Raw genomic sequence first — 25706 nt, 5'->3', positions numbered from 1 at the left:
GGATTGTGTATATACACTCCTGGAAATGGAAAAAAGAACACATTGACACCGGTGTGTCAGACCCACCATACTTGCTCCGGACACTGCGAGAGGGCTGTACAAGCAATGATCACACGCACGGCACAGCGGACACACCAGGAACCGCGGTGTTGGCCGTCGAATGGCGCTAGCTGCGCAGCATTTGTGCACCGCCGCCGTCAGTGTCAGCCAGTTTGCCGTGGTATACGGAGCTCCATCGCAGTCTTTAACACTGGTAGCATGCCGCGACAGCGTGGACGTGAACCGTATGTGCAGTTGACGGACTTTGAGCGAGGGCGTATAGTGGGCATGCGGGAGGCCGGGTGGACGTACCGCCGAATTGCTCAACACGTGGGGCGTGAGGTCTCCACAGTACATCGATGTTGTCGCCAGTGGTCGGCGGAAGGTGCACGTGCCCGTCGACCTGGGACCGGACCGCAGCGACGCACGGATGCACGCCAAGACCGTAGGATCCTACGCAGTGCCGTAGGGGACCGCACCGCCACTTCCCAGCAAATTAGGGACACTGTTGCTCCTGGGGTATCGGCGAGGACCATTCGCAACCGTCTCCATGAAGCTGGGCTACGGTCCCGCACACCGTTAGGCCGTCTTCCGCTCACGCCCCAACATCGTGCAGCCCGCCTCCAGTGGTGTCGCGACAGGCGTGAATGGAGGGACGAATGGAGACGTGTCGTCTTCAGCGATGAGAGTCGCTTCCGCCTTGGTGCCAATGATGGTCTTATGCGTGTTTGGCGCCGTGCAGGTGAGCGCCACAATCAGGACTGCATACGACCGAGGCACACAGGGCCAACACCCGGCATCATGGTGTGGGGAGCGATCTCCTACACTGGCCGTACACCACTGGTGATCGTCGAGGGGACACTGAATAGTGCACGGTACATCCAAACCGTCATCGAACCCATCGTTCTACCATTCCTAGACTGGCAAGGGAACTTGCTGTTCCAACAGGACAATGCACGTCCGCATGTATCCCGTGCCACCCAACGTGCTCTAGAAGGTGTAAGTCAACTACCCTGGCCAGCAAGATCTCCGGATCTGTCCCCCATTGAGCATGTTTGGGACTGGATGAAGCGTCGTCTCACGCGGTCTGCACGTCCAGCGCGAACGCTGGTCCAACTGAGGCGCCAGGTGGAAATGGCATGGCAAGCCGTTCCACAGGACTACATCCAGCATCTCTACGATCGTCTCCATGGGAGAATAGCAGCCTGCATTGCTGCGAAAGGTGGATATGCACTGTACTAGTGCCGACATTGTGCATGCTCTGTTGCCTGTGTCTATGTGCCTGTGGTTCTGTCAGTGTGATCATGTGATGTATCTGACCCCAGGAATGTGTCAATAAAGTTTCCCCTTCCTGGGACAATGAATTCACGGTGTTCTTATTTCAATTTCCAGGAGTGTACATGGAAATTATTTCAGATGAGATTAATGTTAGTTCACTTGAGTTCTTTAGGCTTCTGTTTTCTGTGTATTTATATATTGTGTATAGCAACGTGTGTATTTGTTTGACTAAACAGTTGGTTGCTGCTTTGGTGAAGTTGAACATAGATCTTTTTAGAATGTTCGGTTTGTGAATTTTAGGTAATGATTTCAGAGTTGGGGCTTTGTGATTTTTATGTATCATTGTTTCAGTGTGTGTCTGTGTGAAGATTGTTTCAAAGTTTTTCAGAGTTTTCTGCACATTTCCTTGGTATCTGTTTTTTGGATCACTTGTTAGTTCGGTAATGTTGTTACTATGGATGAATTGTAATGTCTTGTCAAAGTATTCTGTCTCTTTCTTGATTCCAACTGTGTTGCCCTTTCAGCCTGCTTTAGCTTTTCACTAGCCGTCTGTCGGTCTTTTCTTCAGTTGTGTTTGTGTTTTACAAGGGACAATCAGAAATGACTTAAAATTGTGTTTCTTTATAAATACCGCTCAAACTATGGGCCATCTCCTACGACGTTGAACTGATTCTAGTGTACAATACAGATGCTAGATGGCAGTTGTGAACACCGTGTGCAGTGAAAGGACAGCATTTGTTGGCTGTTAAGTAGAGAAAGCTATTGACAAGATAGAGGACTACCAAGGACAGCATAGTTTTGTGGAAAGAAAGAGTCAAAACAGCAGCTATTTATAAACTTTTAATTGTGGTTTGTGGGCAGGAAGCTCGTGCACAAAAGATTGTTTACAATTGGATCACTGGGTTCAATAGTGGAAGGAATTTGTATGAAAGAAAGTGAGTACTGATCATCCATCAACATTGCAGTCTCTGGAGAACATTGAGGTTGTGTCAATAGTTCTCCTCCAGCATGACAATGCATGGTCCTACACCAGCAATGCCACTGATTTCCTTTTTATGCCACACCCATAATATTTACCAAGTCTCACTCCCTATTATTATACTTCATTCGATAATATGAAGGACTAGCTGTAAAGTAGGAGGTTTGGCAACCATGAAGAATTAGATGCTGCTGCTGTCCATGAGTGGGTGCGTGGTACCCTGAAACAGTGGTTCTACAACACAATAGTGAAGTTGCCAGGAAGGTGGCAGTGGCATATTGACATAGGTGGGGAATATATTGAAAGATCTCATGTATGTTGACCCATGTTCATTAGTAAAGAAGGTATAAGAACCTTCTTCTTCTTCTTCTTGCGTTACAGCCTCTGTAGGACTATGGCTTGCCCCTTTGTGGACTGCATTTTCCTCTTCTTCTCCCAGAACCTCTTCATTCTTTCTCTTCTTCTCTCCCGCTCTTCTTCCGGGATCTTCAGTGTCCATTTCTCTTGTCGGCTCCACTGGTGACACACTAATCTTTTCCTATATTCTTCTCTGTCATTTATCTCCGGCATATTAGTCTGTGTATATTTGTTCCTCCAATTTTCCTTTCCTTCGACCTTGATCCCCAATTCCAAACAGTCCTTCCAAAGTTCAACAACCCACTTGGTTCCTGTTTTTCCCCTTGTCCTCCCTGTTGTTTCCCACACTCTCTCCATCATTCTGTCCATACTCATCCTAACTACATGTCCAGCAAACATTACCATTTTGAGTCTGATTTCCCTGGATATTGTTCTCATGTTCCGGTACAATTCTTCCCTAGGTCTTCGCATCCATCTCTTTTGAGACCTAGTATTTTTCTCAGTATTTTTCTCTCTTCTTTTTTTAGTTGTTCTGGCCCATTTCTTCCTAGTGTCATCGTCTCAGCAGCATATAATACTGCATTCCTCACCGTTGCCTTGTAGTGGCTTATTTTTACGTCTGTGGATATATTCTTTTTATTGTATATCTCTCTCATCATGCAGAAGGCTGACCTCATCTTCTTTATCTGCTCTGTTATTCCCTCCTTGCTCCTGTTCCTTCCTGTTATAAAATCAACCAGGTATTTAAATTTGTCCACCATTTGCACAGTGCCTTCCGGTGTTTCCCAGTCTGCCGTGGTATTTAATGTCTTTGTCTTGTTATAGGTGATCCTCAGTCCCACCTTTCTGGCTACCTTACTTAAGTTGTCGAGTTGTGTCTTTGCGTCTTCCTCTATCTCACTTACTATTGCTATGTCATCTGTAAAGGCTAGGCAGTCCACTTGAGCCCTGTTGTCCTTTTTGTCCACCACATGGGTCTCTGGTATCCCCATTTCCTCGTTTATTGCTCTCCACTGCCGGATCACTTTGTCCAGTGCTATATTGAACAACAATGGTGACAATCCATCTTCCTGTTTAACACCAGTCTTGATCTCTAATTCTTCTGACATTGTTCCTCTGAATTTCACCCTTGCTTTTGTGTCTGTCAGAATTTCTTTTATGAGTTCTTGTGAAGTTCCATCAAGTCCTCTGTTCTTCAGGATCCTAGCAAGAGTCTGTCTGTCGATGGAGTCATATGCCTTTGTGAAGTCCACTAAGGTTATTACTGTCTTTTTGATTTTTAAGGCCCTATGTTCTGTCAGTTGCTTCAGGATAAATATCTGTTTTATACAACCCCTTCCCTTCCTGAATCCCACTTGGTAGTCGCCAACTGTACTTTCAAACTGTTCTATTCTCTTGAGCAATAGTTTTGACAGCACCTTGTATCCGACCTCTAGTAGTGATATTCCTCTGTAGTTGTTTGCATCTCTATTGTCCCCCTTCTTATGTATTGGTGCTACAATTGCATTCTCCACCATTCTGGCAACTTCTTTGTTCTCCAGATCTGGTGGATTATGTTGGTCATGTTGTCTGTTGCTTTGTTGCCTTCCCACCTTATCATCGCGGCTGCTATACCATCTTCTCCAGTTGCCTTATTATTCTTTAGATTACTTATGGCATATGCGACTTCATCCCTGGTTGGAGGGCGTGGCTCTGTCTCTTCTGTGTCAGTCCCCAGTTCCAGCTCTTCTTCAGGTGGTTCACAGTTCAGCAGGTCGTGAAAGGTATAAGAACCTATTACATTAAATCATTCTTGAACGCTCCTTGTATTTTGTGGTTGTTTTCCTGTCTCTGATTATGTGTTTTTACTTCTTTGGCATCTACTTTTCTGGTCAGATCTGCATTGAATTCAAGTGTGTTCAGTCTTTCCTGTTGCTTTATGATGTGTTCAGTTTCTCTTATGAACTCATCTACTATTTTGTGGGATGCCACAGTGTTTGTTTTATGTTTAGGACCCTTTTCAAGTGGACTGCTTTCTTGTTCAGATAAATGGGTGTCTGTCTGATTAACCACATGAACGAAAAATAGAAAACGTCTTGTTGTTTGCAGATGATAAGCTGTAAAATGTATGGTAGATATAAAGCTGCCAGCATACACAACTAATAGCATCTTGTGAGGTATGGGAACAAATAAATAATCATATTATTTCCACATTTAGTATCGTAGACCAAAATCTTTAAGTGTACTGTAAGCAAAAACATATGCCTGTACTCCATGATGTGTATACTGTTTGCACCATATTTACCCAATTATAATTCTAGGTCTTTTCCCAAATTCGTCACTCAAAAAATACAAGGTCGTATTATATTTGCAGATTAAACACCTGCTGCTGAGGTCAATGTTTTTACATTGTTTCGTAGAGTGAACAGAAGTCGCCATACATCTACAGATGAAGCTTTGGCTATTGACATTATGCAGAGATTTATTTTGAAAAATTTGGAAGGGCAAGGGTCAGCAAATGCTATTTGCGCTCAAACAGGGTCAAGATGTCTAGATATGACTAAGCGCTCTGTACAGAATAGATGTTACTCTAACAGTCATGTGAAATTTGACTCACATGGTGCTAGTGCAAGGGATGTGCGCGAGAAGCTGAACTAGCTACTACAACAATCTATTGCTCTGCTTAAAATTTTGGAATATTGTGAAACACAGGAGGAAATAGCACTAAACTCTATCGTCTTATAAATTCTTATTTTATCTGAACAGGTTTTCAACAAAAGTTCTCATACTGAGAGACTGTATTGATTTACCAAAGTGATGTGCAAGTGATAAATTTGGTCGCTGTTTACATATTAGAATATCAGGTAAAAATGTTACCAGCTTTACTGAGTTTTTACAACATGATGTGGTGACATTAAGATGAAACAAGAAAGAAAATAAGTCCAGAATGAAATGTTTACAAATGGAATAAATTATATTAAATTGACTCATTGTTGTTGTGAGAATAAATTACAGTGGCAAGACACATCATGGACATCACTAGATTGCAAGATGAGCAAAAGTTCAAACTTTTGACTGAACCATGTTTGCAATCATTTATTTATGTATTAGTTTATTTTGAAAAATTAGGATACACATTTATTGATGCAAATCAATGAGCAAGGTGTATTTGACACTTAATTAATATACGCAAATACAGAGCCAATATCACAAGAAAGTTTGAGCAACATGCATGTATGAAGAGCACCAAACATCAGTTCTCAAAGTCTAAATATTTAATGTCTCTGGCAGTGACTATGTTTTACAATATAAATGATCTCATTGTCACATATTGATTACTATCTATTCCAGCATGGCTGCGACACTCGGGCTATTGTGATCCTTCCACCCAGTATCAGTTTTCCTGAACTCTAGAGATGGAAATTTGCTCTCCAACATATTCTCACAATCTGGCATACTCCTATATTTCATGCCCCTGATTCATTATTTCTTGTTATTTATGTATATGTTTTTTATTTATTATTTCTTCTTTAATTATTCTCTTTATTGCTTTTTCATCTTTATTCTTCTCCTCATCCCTCCTCCCTCTCTCTTTAATTGGTTTTTCACCCTTCTCATTTTCTGACTAGTTGTTAATTGTGCTATTAATTTCCTTTCTCTTCCCCTAATTTACCTTTACCTCTCAGTCTGTCCTCATCATTTATGGACTGAAGCTGGCACAGTCACTCTTTGACTTCCTCTTCCGATGTCTCCATCATTATCTTTGTCTCCCCTTGCCCTCACAACAGATGGGATCAGTCTCATCCATGGGTCTAAGTGACCTATCTTCCTTTTTAGTATTTGCCACCCTATCCCTCTTTCCTCCGTGGGGATGGAACGAGTTTTATATGTGTGTGTTGTAGCAGTACTAAAACTTTGGTTCCTAAAGACAAATATTGGCCAGCAATTCTTTCTATCAACTTTATAGACTTCCTAAGTGAATTTTCCTTTTGACATATTTAGACATTTAATGCCATTGTGCTTAATGTAAATTTATAACGTCCTACAAAGTCATCTTTCGCTTTATATGCTGATGAGATTTTTTTCACGACAGCTGATATTTGCTCGTTTTATGGTTAGTAGCATGCTAAGAATAAAGTTTAAAATCTTGCTACTGATAATGAAAGCTGTGTCGATATACGTGTAGTTTCAATTTTTTTTACTGAGATTTATCTGAATTTAACTACATTTATTAATTGCTGGGAAATAACACATAATCTTTATTGGAGATTTACTATTGTAATCTCTCATGTTTTCTCACCGTGGTGTGGTTTTGGACCCAACAAATTTTTTGATTCCATTTTTTACATGATGTATCAATAACGGGTCCAGTGATCTTATTTAAGTGCTGTGATTTTCTATTATTATGTGAACTCTTTGACTGGTCTTGAACCAGTGTGCTTTGAGTCCAGGCAGTGAAATGTCATTCATAAAAATGAAATTGACAATGAGGCTGAATACCTTAAGGCACACCATTTATGTTTATTATTACAAAACATGTATTAAAAAACCACTACATAAATCATTTTTGTTATCACATGTGCTTTATAGTTTAATCTTAATTTATTTAACCAAACTGAATCTAATCTAATCTAATCTAATCTCACCGGAACTGACAGTGATTACAAATAAACCTTCGTTCAGCATGAATTATATCTTCTAATTTCTCTTAAAGAGCCATCAAAATGTGTTGTAACTTTTGAGTTTTCAAAATTATATGTTAATTTGTATGTATTGCTTGCCAGTTCTGACAGCATCCTCATTCTGAATACGTTTCTCAATGAAAGAAAGAAAAATTCACAAATGACAGAAATTTTGACTTTTATTCCCATTGTATGTCTTTATTCTGTCATACTCCACAATATTCTTCACTGCTATGTAAATTGGTATAGTTCAATATTTTGGACTCTTGATCTTGAAACCAGTTTCAAACATTTGGTCAGACTATTTTGTTACAGCCATCCATACATTTCCCATTACACTTTCAAAATGCTGTGAAAGTCATCAACATAACACCATGATCGAGTCTCTGATTAATGTTTGTGATACATACGTGTTAAATGAATGTACCATCAGCTGGATTTCAAATATTTTCAGTAAAAGGAAAATACTTTCTTGTGCTAATGCTTTGCCATTTGTGTTTGCATCAAAAAGTTTCTTTTCATTGTGGTACAGGTGGGATGGTACTGATAGCTGGAACTGGCTCCAATGCTCTTCTCTTGAATCCAGATGGGACTCAGAGCAGATGTGGTGGCTGGGGCAACATGCTGGGTGATGAAGGAAGCGGTGAGGCTTCAGCATCTTTACATATTTTTAGTCATATAGGGTTAATGCTAACAAAAATACTTATCCTGTGTGTGTGTGTGTGTGTGTGTGTGTGGTGTATGTAATGTGCACCTTCCAAACAACATTGAAGACTAAGAAAACAAAATTTCCTCTCTGTTTACTGTTATTAGGTGCTAAAAAATTGTCAGATATCGCCCATTTAACAGAATTTTCAAGAGAAGTTCAAATGGAAGATTATCTTGGATTTCAAAATCTGCATGTTTATGCATTCTCTGCAGTAGTGAATGTAATGTATTGTTAGTATCTGTCACTGAGTAGGATCATCTACTTTCCAGCTGCCAGAGAAGGGTTAATAGAGAAAAAAATTTGTTTTATTTATATTTAATATATACTATTTTAATTTAACCTGTAGCAATTCTAAAACTCTTTCATCGGGACAAAGATGATAAATATGAGAAAGAAGGGATAAATGCACAGTTAGAAAAATTTGCTTTAATCCTTGGGTTAGACTACACCCAGTGCACAGGGTATAGCAATAGACTAAAAGTCAAGATTCAGATATATTCTGCACTGTCTCACAGTGTATTATAATTAGTATACTTTGTTCTGGTTTTACAACTATTAATGATGCATGCTTCACTTAAAACATACTTGTATTACCTTTGTGATTGCAGTATACAAAATTAACAGATTTTCAGTTTTTTTTTTTTATTACTTTCCATTTTTATATTGGTATTACAGACCCAGAAGTTCTTCGAAACTCTCACTAAAGGTAGTATGCTTGGGATAAATAGGAACATTTTTTCCATGTGAATTTTGTGTATTTATCTTCTTCACAATTAATTTCAAGTAGCTTTTCGTTGATTGAGTGATACCAATGTATTCAGGCAAATATTGGGTCACCACTAAAAGTAAAACAACAGCTAATCAATACAACTAAGGAAGTAGTACTTTTTTCAAAGTAGTGACCTTCTTGGTAATTTTCTAGATTAAATTTAGTTAGTGACAAGACAAACAGGATTAAGCAGCATAGTATTAGTATATTAATACGGTTTGCAGTTTAAGTTTCTAAGAGTTGCTTCATGTAGGTTCTTCTTCTTGGGCTCTTTTCACACTAAGTAATTTATCAATGAAATGAATGAATGAGTAAAAGCTATTCCTTTTTATTAATGTTTCTTACTACATTTAGAAGAAATTCTAAAAGTATACTGAGTGAGGTAAAGCAGAGGCTAAATCATTGTACTCATTTATACTAGCTAAAAGTAGATTTAAGTTTTGTTATAATGCTCACTGAGGGCCAGCACCATCTATTGAACACAAGTAACGTCTGTGACAATAATGTAAAATTGTCTGTTAGTCCACAAACAAAACAGTAATGGTTCTTGGGGAAATAGTTGATCTGAACCATCATAGAAATAAATATGGGAGACTTCCAGATTAGTTAACAAAGTCCAAGCACTACTTGGTCAACAGAAGCATGTTTCATAGTCAAAGCTCCATATAGGCTAGCAGTTGTGGAAACTGTAAGTTCATAATTCATAGCACTACACATACTGTAAATAGCCAAGGTGTTCAGAATCCTCAGTTAGAGGCAAGTCACATGGCTGAAATTGAGAAAGATTGCCACAGGGTGGCCATATACTTGCTCACTAAGGGAGCTCGTGTGACCAGCCTGCAATATTTGCTGTGTTCTCGCAACGGGTGTCCGCACCAGAAATGCATCGATACGTCTGTATCATTCATTTGCACATACGGTGGGGTTAGTAAAGGCTTTTTTTCTGGTTTCCTTAAATGTATGTGGCGATGTACCAGTGCCTTAGTGCTGGCAATTGTCCCCCCTGTGAAAGGTGGAGCAAGTGGAGGATTTGTGTGTAGAACGGGTGGAATGATGATGCGCCATTCTATTTTTTCTTTTTTTTTTTCCTGGACAGCATGAGACACCATCTTGCATGTTTAGATAGTGCAGAAGATAGAAATAGAAGTGCTGTACCAGGTTTACTCCTTCTGTTAACTGCTCTAACTGTCCTTGTGAACCAAATACAACAGCCTGTGCAGTAGTGTGTCTCACCTCATGGATTGGCCTACTTCACTAGCCATGATATGCAATTCATCTGGCTCTATTCTCATGTTGTCATCAAGCAGAAAACATTGTGCTTCTTGTGTGTCAAATTGTTTATCTGATCTCCCAAGCTAGGCAAGACAGTGCATTTGCATTAGCTTGTTCGGAGGTGTGCCTATAATAATCTCATATTTTTAATGGCTAAGGAACAGGGGTCGTTGCTGTTGTGTTTGTGCCATTTCCTCTGGGAGCTTTGAGTGTGGGCCAGACAGGGTAATCAGCGGACTGTGATTGGTGATTAGCTGTAACTGTTTCATGCAATAAATTAAATCTAGTGCCTCCTTTTTAGTTTGCAAGTAGTTTTAATTGTGCAGTGTGGTATTCTTTGTAATGCTATTAAAGAAATGTGAACTGATTTGTTTCGGCACAGAAGAGTTGAAATTCGAATCATTGTTTATAATCTCAACACAGTGTTTCCAAGCCACTGGATGGTTTGCTTTTCAACCTAAGATATATATTCCTGTTGAATGGAAAAAGAGCAATGAACATATGTAAAGTCCACAAATGTTAGGAGCTGTAGGTGAAGCTACTACTAATAATGTTAGTGATCTACATATGGTTTTGGACATAGCTTGCACCATAATTTGAATGCTTAGTGTGTTTGCTGCATAACATCACTCGCCACTATGATGATAAAGACACTGCCACATTCATGTCCACTTGGAACCTTACTTTGTCATTATTGATGTCCAGCATTATTAATAACTGCTGGGAGTTTCCACACCTGTTGGTGTGGTGTTACATTTGAACAGGGACACTTGATACCTGGATCAAGTCTCACCAAGTTCTTGAGGGTCAAGTCTCCCCATAAGACACAAGTGAACAAAATTGCTTCTGTTTCTCCCTAACCTACAATTAGCATTTACTTTCAGTTATACTTTATGCCTTAAAGTATGAACTTTTATAGGAAATGGTTACCAGCATTATGTCTTACAGAATTAACATGTAAAAATAATTGTATTCACTTACCAAAATAAAAGTTAATTCGGTGAAAAATCTTTCTTTCCCTCTTACTGGACAGCAACAACAGTTAAACTCACAGATGCAAATTACAACAATGGAAAATGGATGGCAAGAAAGACTGATGCAAAAAAAAAAAAATAATAATTCCCCAAAATGGCCAAAATAATGGGAGGAACAAGTCTCCCCACTGATCAAGTCTCACCACCCTCCCCTATGTGTGTGTGTGTGTGTGTGTGTGTGTGTGTGTGTGTGTGCGCGCGCGAGTGTATACCTGTCCTTTTTTTCCCCCTAAGGTAAGTCTTTCCGCTCCCGGGATTGGAATGACTCCTTACCCTCTCCCTTAAAACCCACAAAACCCACATCCTTTCGTCTTTCCCTCTCCTTCCCTCTTTCCTGATGAAGCAACCGTTGGTTGCGAAAGCTTGAATTTTGTGTGTATGTTTGTGTTTGTTTGTGTGTGTATCAAAATGCCAGCACTTTCGTTTGGTAAATCACATCATAAAACAAAGATGATGTGACTTACCAAACGAAAGCGCTGGCAGGTTGATAGACACACAAACATACACACAAAATTCAAGCTTTTGCAACCAATGGTTGCTTCATCAGGAAAGAGGGAAAGAGAGGGAAAGACGAAAGGATGTGGGTTTTAAGGGAGAGGGTAAGAAGTCATTCCAATCCCGGGAGCAGAAAGACTTATCTTAGGGGGAAAAAAGGACAGGTATACACTCGCGCGTGCGCTCACACACACACACACACACACACACACACACACACACACACACACACACACACATATCTTCACATACACAGACACAAGCAGACATTTGTAAAGGCAAAGAGTTTGGGCAGAGATGTCAGTCGAGGCGGAAGTACAGAGGCAAAGATGTTGTTGAATGACAGGTGAGGTACGAGTGGCGGCAACTTGAAATTAGCAGAGGTTGAGGCCTGGCGGGTAATGAGAAGAGAGGATATACTGAAGGGCAAGTTCCCATCTCCGGAGTTCTGACAGGTTGGTGTTAGTGGGCAGTGTCCTGATAACCTGGACGGTGTAACACTGTGCCAAGATGTGCTGGCCATGCACCAAGGCATGTTTAGCCACAGGGTGATCATCATTACCAACAAACACTGTCTGCCTGTGTCCATTCATGCGAATGGACAGTTTGTTGCTGGTCATTCCCACATAGAAAGCTTCACAGTGTAGGCAGGTCAGTTGGTAAATCACGTGGGTGCTTTCACACATGGCTCTGCCTTTGATTGTGTACACCTTCTGGGTTACAGGACTGGAGTAGGTGGTGGTGGGAGGGTGCATGGGACAGGTTTTACACCGGGGGCAGTTACAAGGGTAGGAGCCAGAGGGTAGGGAAGGTGGTTTGGGGAGTTCATAGGGATGAACTAAGAGGTTACGAAGGTCAGGTGGATGGTGGAAAGACACTCTTGGTGGAGTGGGGAGGATTTCATGAAGGATGGATCTCATTTCAGGGCAGGATTTGAGGAAGTCCGCAACTGATCTGCCTACACTGTGAAGCTTTCTATGTGGGAATGACCAGCAACAAACAGTCCATTCGCATGAATGGACACAGGCAGACCCTGTGGCTAAACATGCCTTGGTGCACGGCCAGCACATCTTGGCACAGTGTTACACTGTCCGGGTTATCTGGATACTTCTTCCCACTAACACCAACCTGTCAGAACTCCGGAGATGGGAACTTGCCCTTCAGTATATCCTCTCTTCTCGTTACCCTCCAGGCCTCAACCTCCGCTAATTTCAAGTTGCCGCTGCTCGTACCTCACCTGTCATTCAACAACATCTTTGCCCCTGTACTTACGCCTCGACTGACCTCTCTGCCCAAACTCTTTGCCTTTACAACTGTCTGCTTGTGTCTGTGTATGTGCGGATGGATATGTGTGTGTGTGTGTGTGTGTGTGTGTGTGTGTGTGTGTGTGTGTGTGTGAGTGTATACCTGTCCTTTTTTCCCCCTAAGGTAAGTCTTTCCGCTCCCGGGATTGGAATGACTTCTTACCCTCTACCTTAAAACCCACATCCTTTCGTCTTTCCCTCTCCTTCCCTCTTTCCTGATGAAGCAACCGTTGGTTGCGAAAGCTTGAATTTTGTGTGTATGTTTGTATTTGTTTGTGTGTATGTTTGTATTTGTTTGTGTGTGTATCAAAATGCCAGCACTTTCGTTTTGTGTGCATGTTTGTGTATGTTTGTGTGTCTATCAACCTGCCAGCGCTTTCGTTGGGTAAGTCACATCATCTTTGTTTAGCGCTGGCAGGTCGATAGACACACAAACATACACACAAAATTCAAGCTTTCACAACCAATGGTTGCTTCATCAGGAAAGAGGGAAGGAGAGGGAAAGACGAAAGGATGTGGGTTTTAAGGGAGAGGGTAAGAAGTCTTTCCAATCCCGGGAGCGGAAAGAGTTACCTTAGGGGGAAAAAAGGACAGGTATACGCGAGCGCGCGCGCGCGCGCGCCCACACACACACACACACACACACACACACACACACACACACACACACACACATCCATCTGCACATACACAGACACAAGCAGACATTTGTAAAGGCAAAGCTTGAATTTTGAATTTTGTTTGTGTTTGTTTGTGTGTCTATCGACCTGCCAGCGCTTTCGTTCGGTAAGTCACATTATCTTTGTTTTAGATATATTTTTCCCACGTGGAATGTTTCCCTCTATATGGTTATAATAGAGAGAAACATTCCCTGTCCTTTTTTCCCCCTAAGGTAAGTCTTTCCGCTCCCGGGATTGGAATGACTCCTTACCCTCTCCCTTAAAACCCACATCCTTTTTTCTTTCCCTCTCCTTCCCCTCTTTCCTGATGAGGCAACAGTTTGTTGCGAAAGCTTGAATTTTGTGTGTGTGTTTGTGTTTGTTTGTGTGTCTATCGACCTGCCAGCGCTTTCGTTCGGTAAGTCACATCATCTTTGTTTTTAGATATATTTTTCCCACGTGGAATGTTGCCCTCTATATGGTTATAATAGAGGGAAACATTCCCTGTCCTTTTTTCCCCCTAAGGTAAGTCTTTCCGCTCCCGGGATTGGAATGACTCCTTACCCTCTCCCTTAAAACCCACATCCTTTTGTCTTTCCCTCTCCTTCCCCTCTTTCCTGATGAGGCAACAGTTTGTTGCCCTCATACGATTGCAGTCTCTGGGAACTGAAACCACACATTTTTTTGTTGCCATCAGTTGCCATGGGGTAACTGTTATCTGTGACAAACAGTAGTAGGAATATAGACATGTAATAAATACTTATTATGTAGGAGGCAGAGACTAGATTTTAACAGCCAAACACGTAGATTACAGAAGTTATCATTATGTCTGCACATCACAGAGCATGGGACACTGTTTCCATTTCTGTCTTTAAATCTACCATTCCTTACATTTTCTTCTTGGTTTATCACATGCATATTTTTCATATATTTTATTGTGAGAACTTTATTTTATTACCCACTATAGTTGTAAGGGCACTTGCATACATTACTATTTGTTAATCTTACTTATTTTACATGCTTTAGTAAGGTTTCTGGTAAGTTAACACCCCTAAAAGCATTACAAAACTAACATTTGTAATCTGTGACCTAGACTTACTTAAGCTGTTACAGTGAACTGGAGTCACTAATGAATTTGGCAAAACTGTATCAAAACTTCATGCTCTAATGTCCAGTAAAGTTTTGCTATAGAATTTTGTCATTGGTGTTTTGCAGCATTCTGGGTGTCCCACAAAGCTGTGAAAATCTACTTTGATGATGAAGATAATCTTGCTAAGGCACCATATGATACCTCAATAGTTTGGCAGACAATAAAGGACCATTTCCAAGTTAGTAACAGGTAAGGAGCATCCTGATACTGTAGAAGAATAGCTTTCAACTTCCTTTGATACTTTTTCTCTTCTCTTATGGTAGAAATATATATATAATGGAAAGAGGCTGAGTATTTTCTTTTTACTGGGCATAGGCTGCTTCAGCTGTGTATTCTGTAATTATTTGCCAAGTGATGTTGCATATTTACACCGAGGTAACAAAAGGAACAGTGATAAAACAAATGAGCATTGTTGTTGTGAAATTGCGCTATATTTTTTGATGATATCCAGATTTTAATTGACAGTAATAATGATTACAAAGAAATTGACTATCCGTATTAAAAACATAATCAAGCAGCTTTTCTGTTCATTGTTCCTACTTCTGATTTCAGTCATTATAACTTATTACGATATTTATGCTGAAACACGTTTCCACTACTGGAAACAGACCAGAATTAACCTGAATTTGAAAAAAAAATGATGTACACTGTCAAAGCACTTGAAGGTGGGCCCTCAGCACTTGAAATGCATCATGCAGGAAGTCAGTATTGTGACTGAAGGTCATTGTTCTTTACTTCACAAATACTGAATCAAATTGTTTGTTTTTTGAAACTAACTATGTCAGTACTGGCCTCAAAAGTTTATTTAAACTTTGACTGTTGTTGTTTGGTCTTCAGTGCAAAGATTGGCTTGATGCAGCTCTCTAAGATAGTCTACGCCTCTTCATTTGTGAATGACTACTGCTGTCTACATCTGTTTGAACTTGCTTGCTGTATTCAACCCCTGATTTTCCTCTATAATTTTTACCGCCCACGCTTCCCTCCATCACCAAACTGATGATTCAGTGACGCCTTAAGATGCATCTTCTCAGCTGATCCCTTCTTTTACTCAAGTTGTGTCATAAATTTCTTTTTTCGCATATTTGATTTAGTACCAATTCATTAGTTACTTGATCTACCCATTTCATCTAAAGAGTTTTTTATAGTAGTGCATTTCAAAAGCTTCTATTTGCTTATTGTCTGAATTGCTTATCGTTAATGTTTCATTTCTGTACAAGGCTACACTCAAGACAAATGCCCTTGGAAAAGGCTCCCTTGATTTGATGTTAACAAATTCCCCTTTTTCAGAAACATTTTTCTTATTATAGTCAGTCTGGTTTTCATATGCTCTTTATTTCAACTATTTTGCTAACCAAGTAGCAAAACTGGTCTGGTCTACTGCTCTTAGCTTCTATTTCCTGGTCTAATTCCCTCAGCATTGCCTGATTTAGTTTGGCTACATTCTGTTGCCCTTGTCTTACTTTTGTTAATGTTCATCTTGTGACATTTTTAAGACCCTATCCATTCAATTCAATTGCTCTTCCAAGTTCTAAGTTCTTTGCTGTCTCTGTGAGAATTATGTCATAAGCAAACCTCAGAGTGTTTATTTCTTCTGCCTGAACTTCAATCCCCTTCAAAAATTTATTCTTTGTTTCCTTTAAAACTGAAGAACACGAGGAATAGATTACAACCCTGTCTCACTCCCTTCTCAACCATGGCTTCCCTTTATATCCTTTGACTCTTACAGCAGCAGGCTCTTTTTCCATACAAGTTGTAAATACTTGTAGCTTCCCTACATTTTATCCCTGCTACCTTCAGAATTCCGAAGAGTGTATTCCAGTCAGCATTGTCAAAAGTTTTCTCTAAATTTACGAAGCTGTAAACATAAGTTTGCCTTTCATTAAACAACTGGCAATAAAGTTTTACTTTAGAAGTTACACGTGTTCCATCCTTTCTATACCATTCTATACCACTTTTTTTTTTTTGCGGCTGTCAGAGTATTTACACACCAGCTGCCAGATGTGCTGTGTTTCAGCATCTACAATTTGTTTATTCTTTGACTTGAGAGTGCAACTTTCTTTGATTTCAGTAGTTGCATAGTTATGGATTATTCCTAAAATGAGACAGGTCATCTCACACATAAAGCTTCTCTTAAGTGTTAACTAGATATTTTCCTTTTGTGTTGTGTTGAATAAACATACTATTACAGTATATGAGAGTTGTATTTCATGCACCAGCCTGGCTGAATATTACAACCACCAGTACCTAGCCTTTCAGAAACTGGTGGCCCCAACATGACCAGCCAGCATAAGCACCACAGAAAAGGCAAAAACATCCATACCCGGCTATGACAATACCTTGTGTCCAGACTTTCCATGAGACTGCTGCCTTTCTGGCTGCAAAACCCCACACTATGGTTTGCGAAAGTCGAGGCAAGCTTTCATTTTGCTGTAATATCAACAGATTCCATGGAGAGTGCCTTAGTGGTCAGCCGACTGGACCACTATTTCATGCAGAGGTCATGGATATGATAACGGGACCACATGCAACTATCTCCTATGAAAAACTCGAGGCAGAACTGATTCACAGAATCTCTCAGCACAGGAAGAGTGCATACGCCATGTTTTGACACAGGAAGACATAAACGATCGGAAACCATTGCAGCACCCATGGCATTTGAGGAGCGAAAGTTGATACTGGCACTGTACCAGACAACCTGCTGTGTACCTTGTGGAGTAGCTGCTTAGCACTGCACGTCAAGGCTATTATAGTGTCACAGACAGAGATGCCTTTAAACGCAGTTGCAGACCTGACTGACAAAATACAAATGCCATGACACCCACTGATATCAGTACAATAACAATGCCATTTAACAATGTATTAGCATCAGTGGTTACACACGCGAACTATGAGTCTCTTGCAGCCAAGTTTGATATGTTACCAAAAAAAATCAGTGAACTGTTGTCTTGTCATGACTCCAGCAGTGGCAGGTGTTTCTGCCGCAAGAGGTCATGTTGCTCTTCTTCAACAAACTCTTTGGCACCTGGTGTAGAACAGCAGTCCACTTCTTGGTATCACAGAAAATTAGGGGATCAGGCGGGGAAGTGCACCTCACCTTGCACTTCGACATTTGGCATAGGTGCATCCAATTGCTAAGCATAGTCACAGTGCCTGTTCATCAGTGACTGGAAGTTAGGTCAGAAATTCTTGGTGGATACCAGATCAGATGTTTGCATATTTCCATGTACCTTGTTACATGCCTGTCGACCACTGAGTTTGTTCTGCTTATGTGCGGCAAACAGTTCTTAAATATCAATATAGGATATGCAGCATTTTGAATTAGATGTGGGACTGCATCGTGCCTTCACATGGGGCTTAAAAATTGCTTACACCACAGAACTGATAAATGGAGCTGACTTCTTGGAATACTACCACCAGCTGCCAGACATGGCAAGTGCAAGACTTATCGACAGCATCACTGGCGTGACAGCTATGGGTTTCCAGAGCAGCACACTGAGCTTGTCCAAGTGGCAAGTGGTGAGCACACAAATCTACTGCGATAGCTTCCAGCCTTGATGTGACCTCTTGGAGATCCTAAAGAGGTATGTTGTAGCACTGTTCACCATATTAAGACTACCCATGGCTCATGTATCTCATGTAGACCTAGATGATTAGCTTCCAACTGCCTGGCCATTTTGAAGGCAGAATTTGAGTCCATGCTCAAGGAAGGCATCATTCATCCATCATGTAGCCCATGGTCATCTTATCTCCATGTTGTGCCTAAGAAGTGCTGCGCATGGTGCCCATTAGCAACTGTCGAGCACTTAACGCTCAGATAGTGCCAGACCACTATCCGGTACCCGTGTTCTGTGACTACAGTTACGCTTTATGTGGCAGAACTGTGTTCAGAATGCTTAACTAGACCGAGCCCTTCATACAAATTCTGGTGGACAAAGAGAACATGCCTAAAACAGCCACCATCACTCCATTTGGTTTATTTGAGAATATTTTTATGACATTTGTCCTATGTAATTCTACAGTCACAACTTTGTACTGCAGGGTCTGTTGTTCTGTTTTGCCTATCTGGACAACAGCCTTGCCTTTTAAGCCACTGGGGAACAGTGCCAACAAAACCTAATCAAAGTCTTTAAATGCTTAGAACAGCATGGAGTGGTTCTGAATAATGCTAAATGTGTGTTTGGTGACTTCCAAATTAATTTTCTACGCCTCTTCAGGCTCAAACCATTTCCAGAAAAAGTAGAAGTCATTCTGAAAATTGCACTGTTAAGGAATAATGCCACATCTTGGACATGGTGAATTTTTACCGTCGCCATTTGCTGCTTTCAGCCATATTACAGGAACTGTTAGCTGCTAATTGCAGCAGTTGCTGGTACAAAAACTAAAGGAAGTTCTCTGATTCAGTGGACAGACATGATGAGCTCTGTCTTCAATGCAACAAAACAGAGCGTAGTGAATGCCACACTCCTGGCACACCCTGAACTGGATGCATCCCTTGTGTTAGTGGTAAATGTGAGCCAGACTGCTTTCGGTGCAGTCTTGCGACAATTACACAATGGCACATGGCAGCCGCTTGCTCTCTAGTTGCATAAGCTGTCACCATCACAGCAAAAATGGAGCATGTATGATGAAAAACCTCTCACTATCTATGAGGCAATCAAGTACTTTCATCCACAGTTAGAAGCCAGAAAGTTCACCAACTTCACAGAACACAAGCCACCCCACAATGCCTTTTGATAAAACACCAACAAGTCTCACCACAACAGTGAAACCATTTGGAATTTATTGCCCAGTTCAGTACCAATATCAAGCATATTTTGGGCACCGACAATGTGGTAGCTGATTATCTTTCAATGTGTCAAGCGCTATTGATCTCGCAGAACTCTCCAAGGCCCAACATACAAACCATGAGCTCCAGAATCTCCTCAATGATGGATCATCAACATTAGAGGTGCAACTAGTTGGTGTTCCTGGTGTGGGTGTTAAGTTAAACTGCAAAATCTCAAGTGGAAAGCTTCATCCCTTTTTACCATTTATTTCCCGCAGAAGCGTCTTCAACAGGTTGCATAATTTGTGCTACACTGGCATCAGACCATCATTTCACCTGGTCTTGAAATAGTGTGTTTGGCCTTGAATGCAAAAAGACCGTTGCAAATGGACTCGTGCTTGTGTGCAGTGTCAGTACAGCAAGGTATCCTGCCACATAGAGGTGTCAGTGGGAGACTTCCCTGCCTCAACTTCATGATTTGCCCACATACTCATCAACATTGTTGGCTCACTACCTTGATTGATCACTTCACTCACTGGCCGGAAGCGGTGCCAGTTGATAACATTTCAACAGAAATTCTAGCTTCTGCCATTGTGTCGAGTTGGATATCTCATTTTGCTTGCCCGCTACCCATCACAACAGACAGCGGCTGCCAATTTTAATCTGATGTATTCATCCAACTTATCAAATTCTGTGGCACTCTGTTTCACCATCCACAATTTCTGATTCCTTTGATTTCAGTAGTTACATAGTTACAGATTATTCCTAAAAAGAGACTGTTCTACTCGCATGTAAAGCTTCTCTGAGGTGCTTCCCCTAACAAGATAATTTTCTTGTGTGTTGTGTTGAATAAAGATATTTGTCCACAGTGTGTGCCAGGTAGATTTTGTGTACCAGCCTGATCGACTATAAAGACATGCAAAAGTAAGTTGTTGGGACGGTCTGTACCTGTTGTTGTTGTGGTCTTCAGTCCTGAGACTGGTTTGATGCAGCTCTCCATGCTACTCTATCCTGCGCAAGCTTCTTCATCTCCCAGTACCTACTGCAACCTACATCCTTCTGAATCTGCTTAGTGTATTCATCTCTTGGTCTCCCTCTACGATTTTTACCCTCCACGCTGCCCTCCAATGCTAAATTTGTGATCCCTTCATGCCTCAAAACATGTCCTACCAACCGATCCCTTCTTCTAGTCAAGTTGTGCCACAAACTTCTCTTCTCCCCAATCCTGTTCAATACCTCCTCATTAGTTACGTGATCTACCCACCTTATCTTCAGCATTCTTCTGTAGCACCACATTTCGAAAGCTTCTATTCTCTTCTTGTCCAAACTAGTTATCGTCCATGTCTCACTTCCATACATGGCTACACTCCATACAAATACTTTCAGAAACGACTTCCTGACACCTAAATCTATACTCGATGTTAACAAATTTCTCTTCTTGAGAAACGCTTTCCTTGCCATTGCCAGTCTACATTTTATATCCTCTCTACTTCGACCATCATCGGTTATTTTACTCCCTAAATAGCAAAACTCCTTTACTACTTTAAGTGTCTCATTTCCTAATCTAATTCCCTCAGCATCACCCGACTTAATTTGACTACATTCCATTATCCTCGTTTTGCTTTTGTTGATGTTCATCTTATATCCTCCTTTCAAGACACTGTCCATTCCGTTCAACTGCTCTTCCAAGTCCTTTGCTGTCTCTGACAGAATTACAATGTCATCGGCGAACCTCAAAGTTTTTACTTCTTCTCCATGAATTTTAATACCTACTCCGAATTTTTCTTTTGTTTCCTTTACTGCTTGCTCAATATACAGATTGAATAACATCGGGGAGAGGCTACAACCCTGTCTCACTCCTTTCCCAACCACTGCTTCCCTTTCATGCCCCTCGACTCTTATAACTGCCATCTGGTTTCTGTACAAATTGTAAATAGCCTTTCGCTCCCTGTATTTTACCCCTGCCACCTTCAGAATTTGAAAGAGAGTATTCCAGTCAACATTGTCAAAAGCTTTCTCTAAGTCTACAAATGCTAGAAACGTAGGTTTGCCTTTTCTTAATCTTTCTTCCAAGAAAGCCTTTCCGAAAATTTTCTTAATTTCTGTGATACATTTTGCTTTCTTATCTTCACCTTACTTCTCGCTGTGTCCTCCTATTGCCTCTGGACTGAAATTGGCACAATGCTAAACAGTGAACTATCTCTGACTTCCCCCAGTCTCTGAAACCACCCCCTCCACTGTTTCTGCTTGTCCATGCAACTGGTGGAGTCTTCATAACCTAGTCTAAGTGATCTGCTGCTCCTTTGTAGCCTTCCCCAATTTATTCATCAATCCTGCCTGAGAAATGTATTACTTTTACCTTTGTCTGTTGGCAGTACTTAGAATTTCACCACTGTCAGGTAAGAATCAACCAGCTATTCTGGCTACATGTAATTTTATAGCTTTTTCAAATTAACTTTGCTTTGTATGTGCATATTCTATGTATCTCTCTGTGTAACTACTTGGCTGTATTTTACTACAAAGTCATGGCTAGTTCCTGTTTATATCCTTGGATGAGTCTGCCTCAAATGGAATTGGGAAATAAAATTCTATCAGAAATGGTGGAGTGGATAGTTGTGACAGCACTTGTGTAAGATTAGAGTTGAATTTGTATGTTGTTGTTGTGGTCTTCAGTCCAGAGACTGGTTTGATCCAGCTCTCCATGCTACTCTATCCTGTGCAAGCTTCTTCATCTCCCAGTACCTACTGCAACCTACATCCTTCTGAATCTGTTTAGAGTATTCATCTCTTGGTCTCCCTATATGATTTTTACCCTCTACGCTGCCCTCCAATACTAAATTGGTGATCCCTTGATGCCGCAGAACATGTTCTACCAACCGATCCCTTCTTCTAGTCAAGTTGTGCCACAAATTTCTCTTCTCCCCAATTCTATTCATTATCTCCTCATTAGTTATCTGATCTACCCATCTAATCTTGAGGCATTCTTCTGTAGCACCACATTTTGAAAGCTTCTATTCTCTTCTTGTCCAAACTACTTATCGTCCATGTTTCACTTCCATAAATGGCTACACTCCATACAAATCCTTTCAGAAACTACTTCTTGACACTTAAATCTATACTCGATGTTAACAAATTTCTCTTCTTCAGAAACGCTTTCCTTGCCATTGCCAGTCTACATTTTATATACTCTCTACTTCGACCATCATCAGTTATTTTGCTCCCCAAATAGCAAAACTTCTTTACTACTTTTAGCATCTCATTTCCTAATCTAATTCCCTCAGAATCACCCAATTTAATTTGACTACATTCCATTATCCTCGTTTGCTTTTGTTGATGTTCATCTTATATACTCGTTTGAAGACAGTGTCCATTCCGTTCAGCTGCTCTTCCATGTCCTTTGCTGTCTCTGACAGAATTATAATGTCATCGGCAAACCCCAAAGTTTTTATTTCTTCTCCATGGATTTTGATTCCTATTCCGAATTTTTCTTTTGTCTCCTTTACTGCTTGCTCAATATACAGATTGAACAACATCGGGGATAGGCTACAACCCTGTCTCGCTCCCTTCCCAACCACTGTTTCCCTTTCATGCCCCTCGATTCTTATTACTGCCATCTGGTTTCTGTACAAATTGTAAATAGCCTTTCGCTCCCTGTATTTTACCCCTGCCACCTTTAGGATTTGAAAGAGAGTATTCCAGTCAACATTGTCAAAAGCTTTCTCTAAGTCTACAAATGCTAGAAACATAGGTTTGCCTTTCCTTAATCTATTTTCTAAGATAAGTCGTAGGGTCAGTATTGCCTCACGTGTTCCAACATTTCTACAGAATCCAAACTGATCTTTACCGACGTTGGCTTCTACCAGTTTTTCCATTAGTCTGTAAAGAATTTGTGTTAGTATTTTGCAGCCGTGGCTTATTAAACTGATAGTTCGGTAATTTTCACATGTGTCAACACCTGCTTTCTTTGGGATTGGAATTATTATATTCTTCTTGAAGTCTGAGGGTATTTCACCTGTCTCATACATTTTTCTCACTAGATGGTAGAGTTTTGTCAGGACTGGCTCTCCGAAGGCTGTCAGTAGTTCTAATGGAATGCTGTCTACTCCCGGGGCCTTGTTTCGACTTAGGTCTTTCAGTGCTCTGTCAAACTCTTCACGCAGTATCATATCTCCTTTTTCATCTTCATCTTCATTCTCTTCCATTTCCATAATATTGTCCTCAAGTACATCGCCCTTGTATAGACCCTCTATATACTCCTTCCACCTTTTTGCTTTCCCTTCTTTGTTTAGAACTGGGTTTCCATCTGAGCTCTTGATATTCATGCAAATGGTTCTCTTTTCTCCAAAGGTCTCTTTAATTTTCCTGTTGACAGTATCTACCTTACCCCTAGTGATATGTGCCTCTATGTCCTTACATTTGTCCTCTAGCCATCCCTGCTTAGCCATTTTGCACTTCCTGTTGATCTCATTTTTGAGACATTTGTATTCCTTTTTGCCTGCCTCATTTACTGTATTTTTATATTTTCTTCTTTCATCAATTAAATTCAATATTTCTTCTGTTACCCAAGCATTTCTATTAGCCCCCGTCTTTTCACCTACTTGATCCTCTTCTATTTCATCTCTCAAAGCTACCCATTCTTCTTCTACTGTATTTCTTTCCCCCATTCTTGTCAATCGTTCCCTAATGCTCTCCCTGAAGCTCTCTACAACCTTTGGTTCTTTCAGTTTATCCAGGTCCCATCTCCTCAAATTCCCACATTTTTGCAGTTTCTTCAGTTTTAATCTACAGTTCATAACCAATAGATTGTGGTCAGAGTCCACATCTGCCCCTGGAAATATCTTACAATTTAAAAACTGGTTCCTGAATCTCTGTCTTACCATTATATAATCTATTTGAGACCTTCCAGTATCTCCAGGCGTCTTCCATGTATACAATCTTCTTTTATGATTCTTGAACCAAGTGTTAACTTTGATTAAGTTATGCTCTGTGCAAAATTCTACCAGGCAGCTTCCTCTTTCATTCCTTACTCCGATTCCATATTCACCTCTTATGTTTCCTTCTCTTCCTTTTCCTACTATCGAGTTCCAGTCACCCATGACTATTAAATTTTCATCTCCCTTCACCATCTGAATAATTTCTTTTATCTCATCATACATTTCATTAATCTCTTCGTCATCTGCGGAGCTAGTTGGCATATAAACTTGAACTATTATGGTAGGCCACAATAATGCATTCACTATGCTGTTTGTTGTAGCTTACCTGCATTCTTATTTTCCTATTCATTATTAAACCTACTCCTGCATTACCCCTATTTGATTTGGTATTTATAACCCTGTGTTCACCTGATCAGAAGTCTTGTCCCTCCTGCCACCGAACTTCACTAATTCCCACTATATCTAACTTTAACCTATCCATGTCCCTTCTTAAATTTTCTAACCTACCTGCCCGATTAAGGGATCTAACATTCTATGCTCCGATCTGTAGAATGCCAGTTTTCTTTCTCCTGATAACGACGTCCTCTTGAGTAGTCCCCCCCCCCCCCCCGCCCCCCCCAGAGATCTGAATGGGGGACTATTTTACCTCCGGAATATTTTACCCAATAGGACGCCTTCATCTTTTAACCATACAGTAAAGCTGCATGCCCTTGGGAAAAATTACGGCTGTAGTCTCCCCTTACTTTCAGCCGTTCGCAGTACCAGCACAGCAAGGCCAGATCAGTCAATTATGCAGACTGTTGCCCCTGCAACTACTGAAAAGGCTGCTGCCCCTCTTCAGGAAGCACACATTTGTCTGGCCTCTCAACAGATACCCCTCCATTGTGGTTGCACCTATGGTACGGCTATCTGTATTGCTGAGGCGCGCAAGCCTCCTCACGAATGGCAAGGTCCATGGTTCATGGGGAGATTGTATAAATATCTTATAAATATCTGAAAATTTATGTAGATTATCTTTATGTTGAATTTTAGGTCATTATGGTAATTTAAATGTAACTAGCACCACTGTGTGTACTTAGTCAGTCAGCTATTTACTCATTCACAGGTCATTTTTACAATGAAGTTTGTTGTATCACTTTTTTACAATGAAAAAGTTACCGTAGTTCAAAGTTAACTAATTCTTACACACAGTTGTGTAACTACTTAAAAACTTAGCTTTGCAAGTGTCTGTTATTGTTTTTTTGTACAAATATACTTTCTAAAAAGTTAACTGATAATGTCAAAGCTAATAATACTCTACT

At 40.6% G+C, this 25706-nt stretch overlaps 1 protein-coding gene across 2 annotated transcripts in view; it reads left to right on the top strand.

Moving 5' to 3' along the window:
• The window catches only part of LOC126253422 (N-acetyl-D-glucosamine kinase), a 228099-nt gene that overhangs the window by 166164 nt on the left and 36229 nt on the right, over positions 1-25706 (top strand). For both annotated transcript variants that reach the window (XM_049954749.1, XM_049954750.1), the window contains exons 5-6: positions 7847-7957; positions 14772-14895. In XM_049954749.1, coding sequence (XP_049810706.1) covers positions 7847-7957; positions 14772-14895 — 235 coding nt within the window. The remainder of the gene's footprint in view (positions 1-7846; positions 7958-14771; positions 14896-25706) is intronic.

The sequence above is a fragment of the Schistocerca nitens genome, chromosome 4 (genome assembly GCF_023898315.1).
Source record: "Schistocerca nitens isolate TAMUIC-IGC-003100 chromosome 4, iqSchNite1.1, whole genome shotgun sequence".
Lineage (NCBI taxonomy): Eukaryota > Metazoa > Arthropoda > Insecta > Orthoptera > Acrididae > Schistocerca > Schistocerca nitens.
This window is presented reverse-complemented; position numbering and strand designations above follow the sequence as displayed.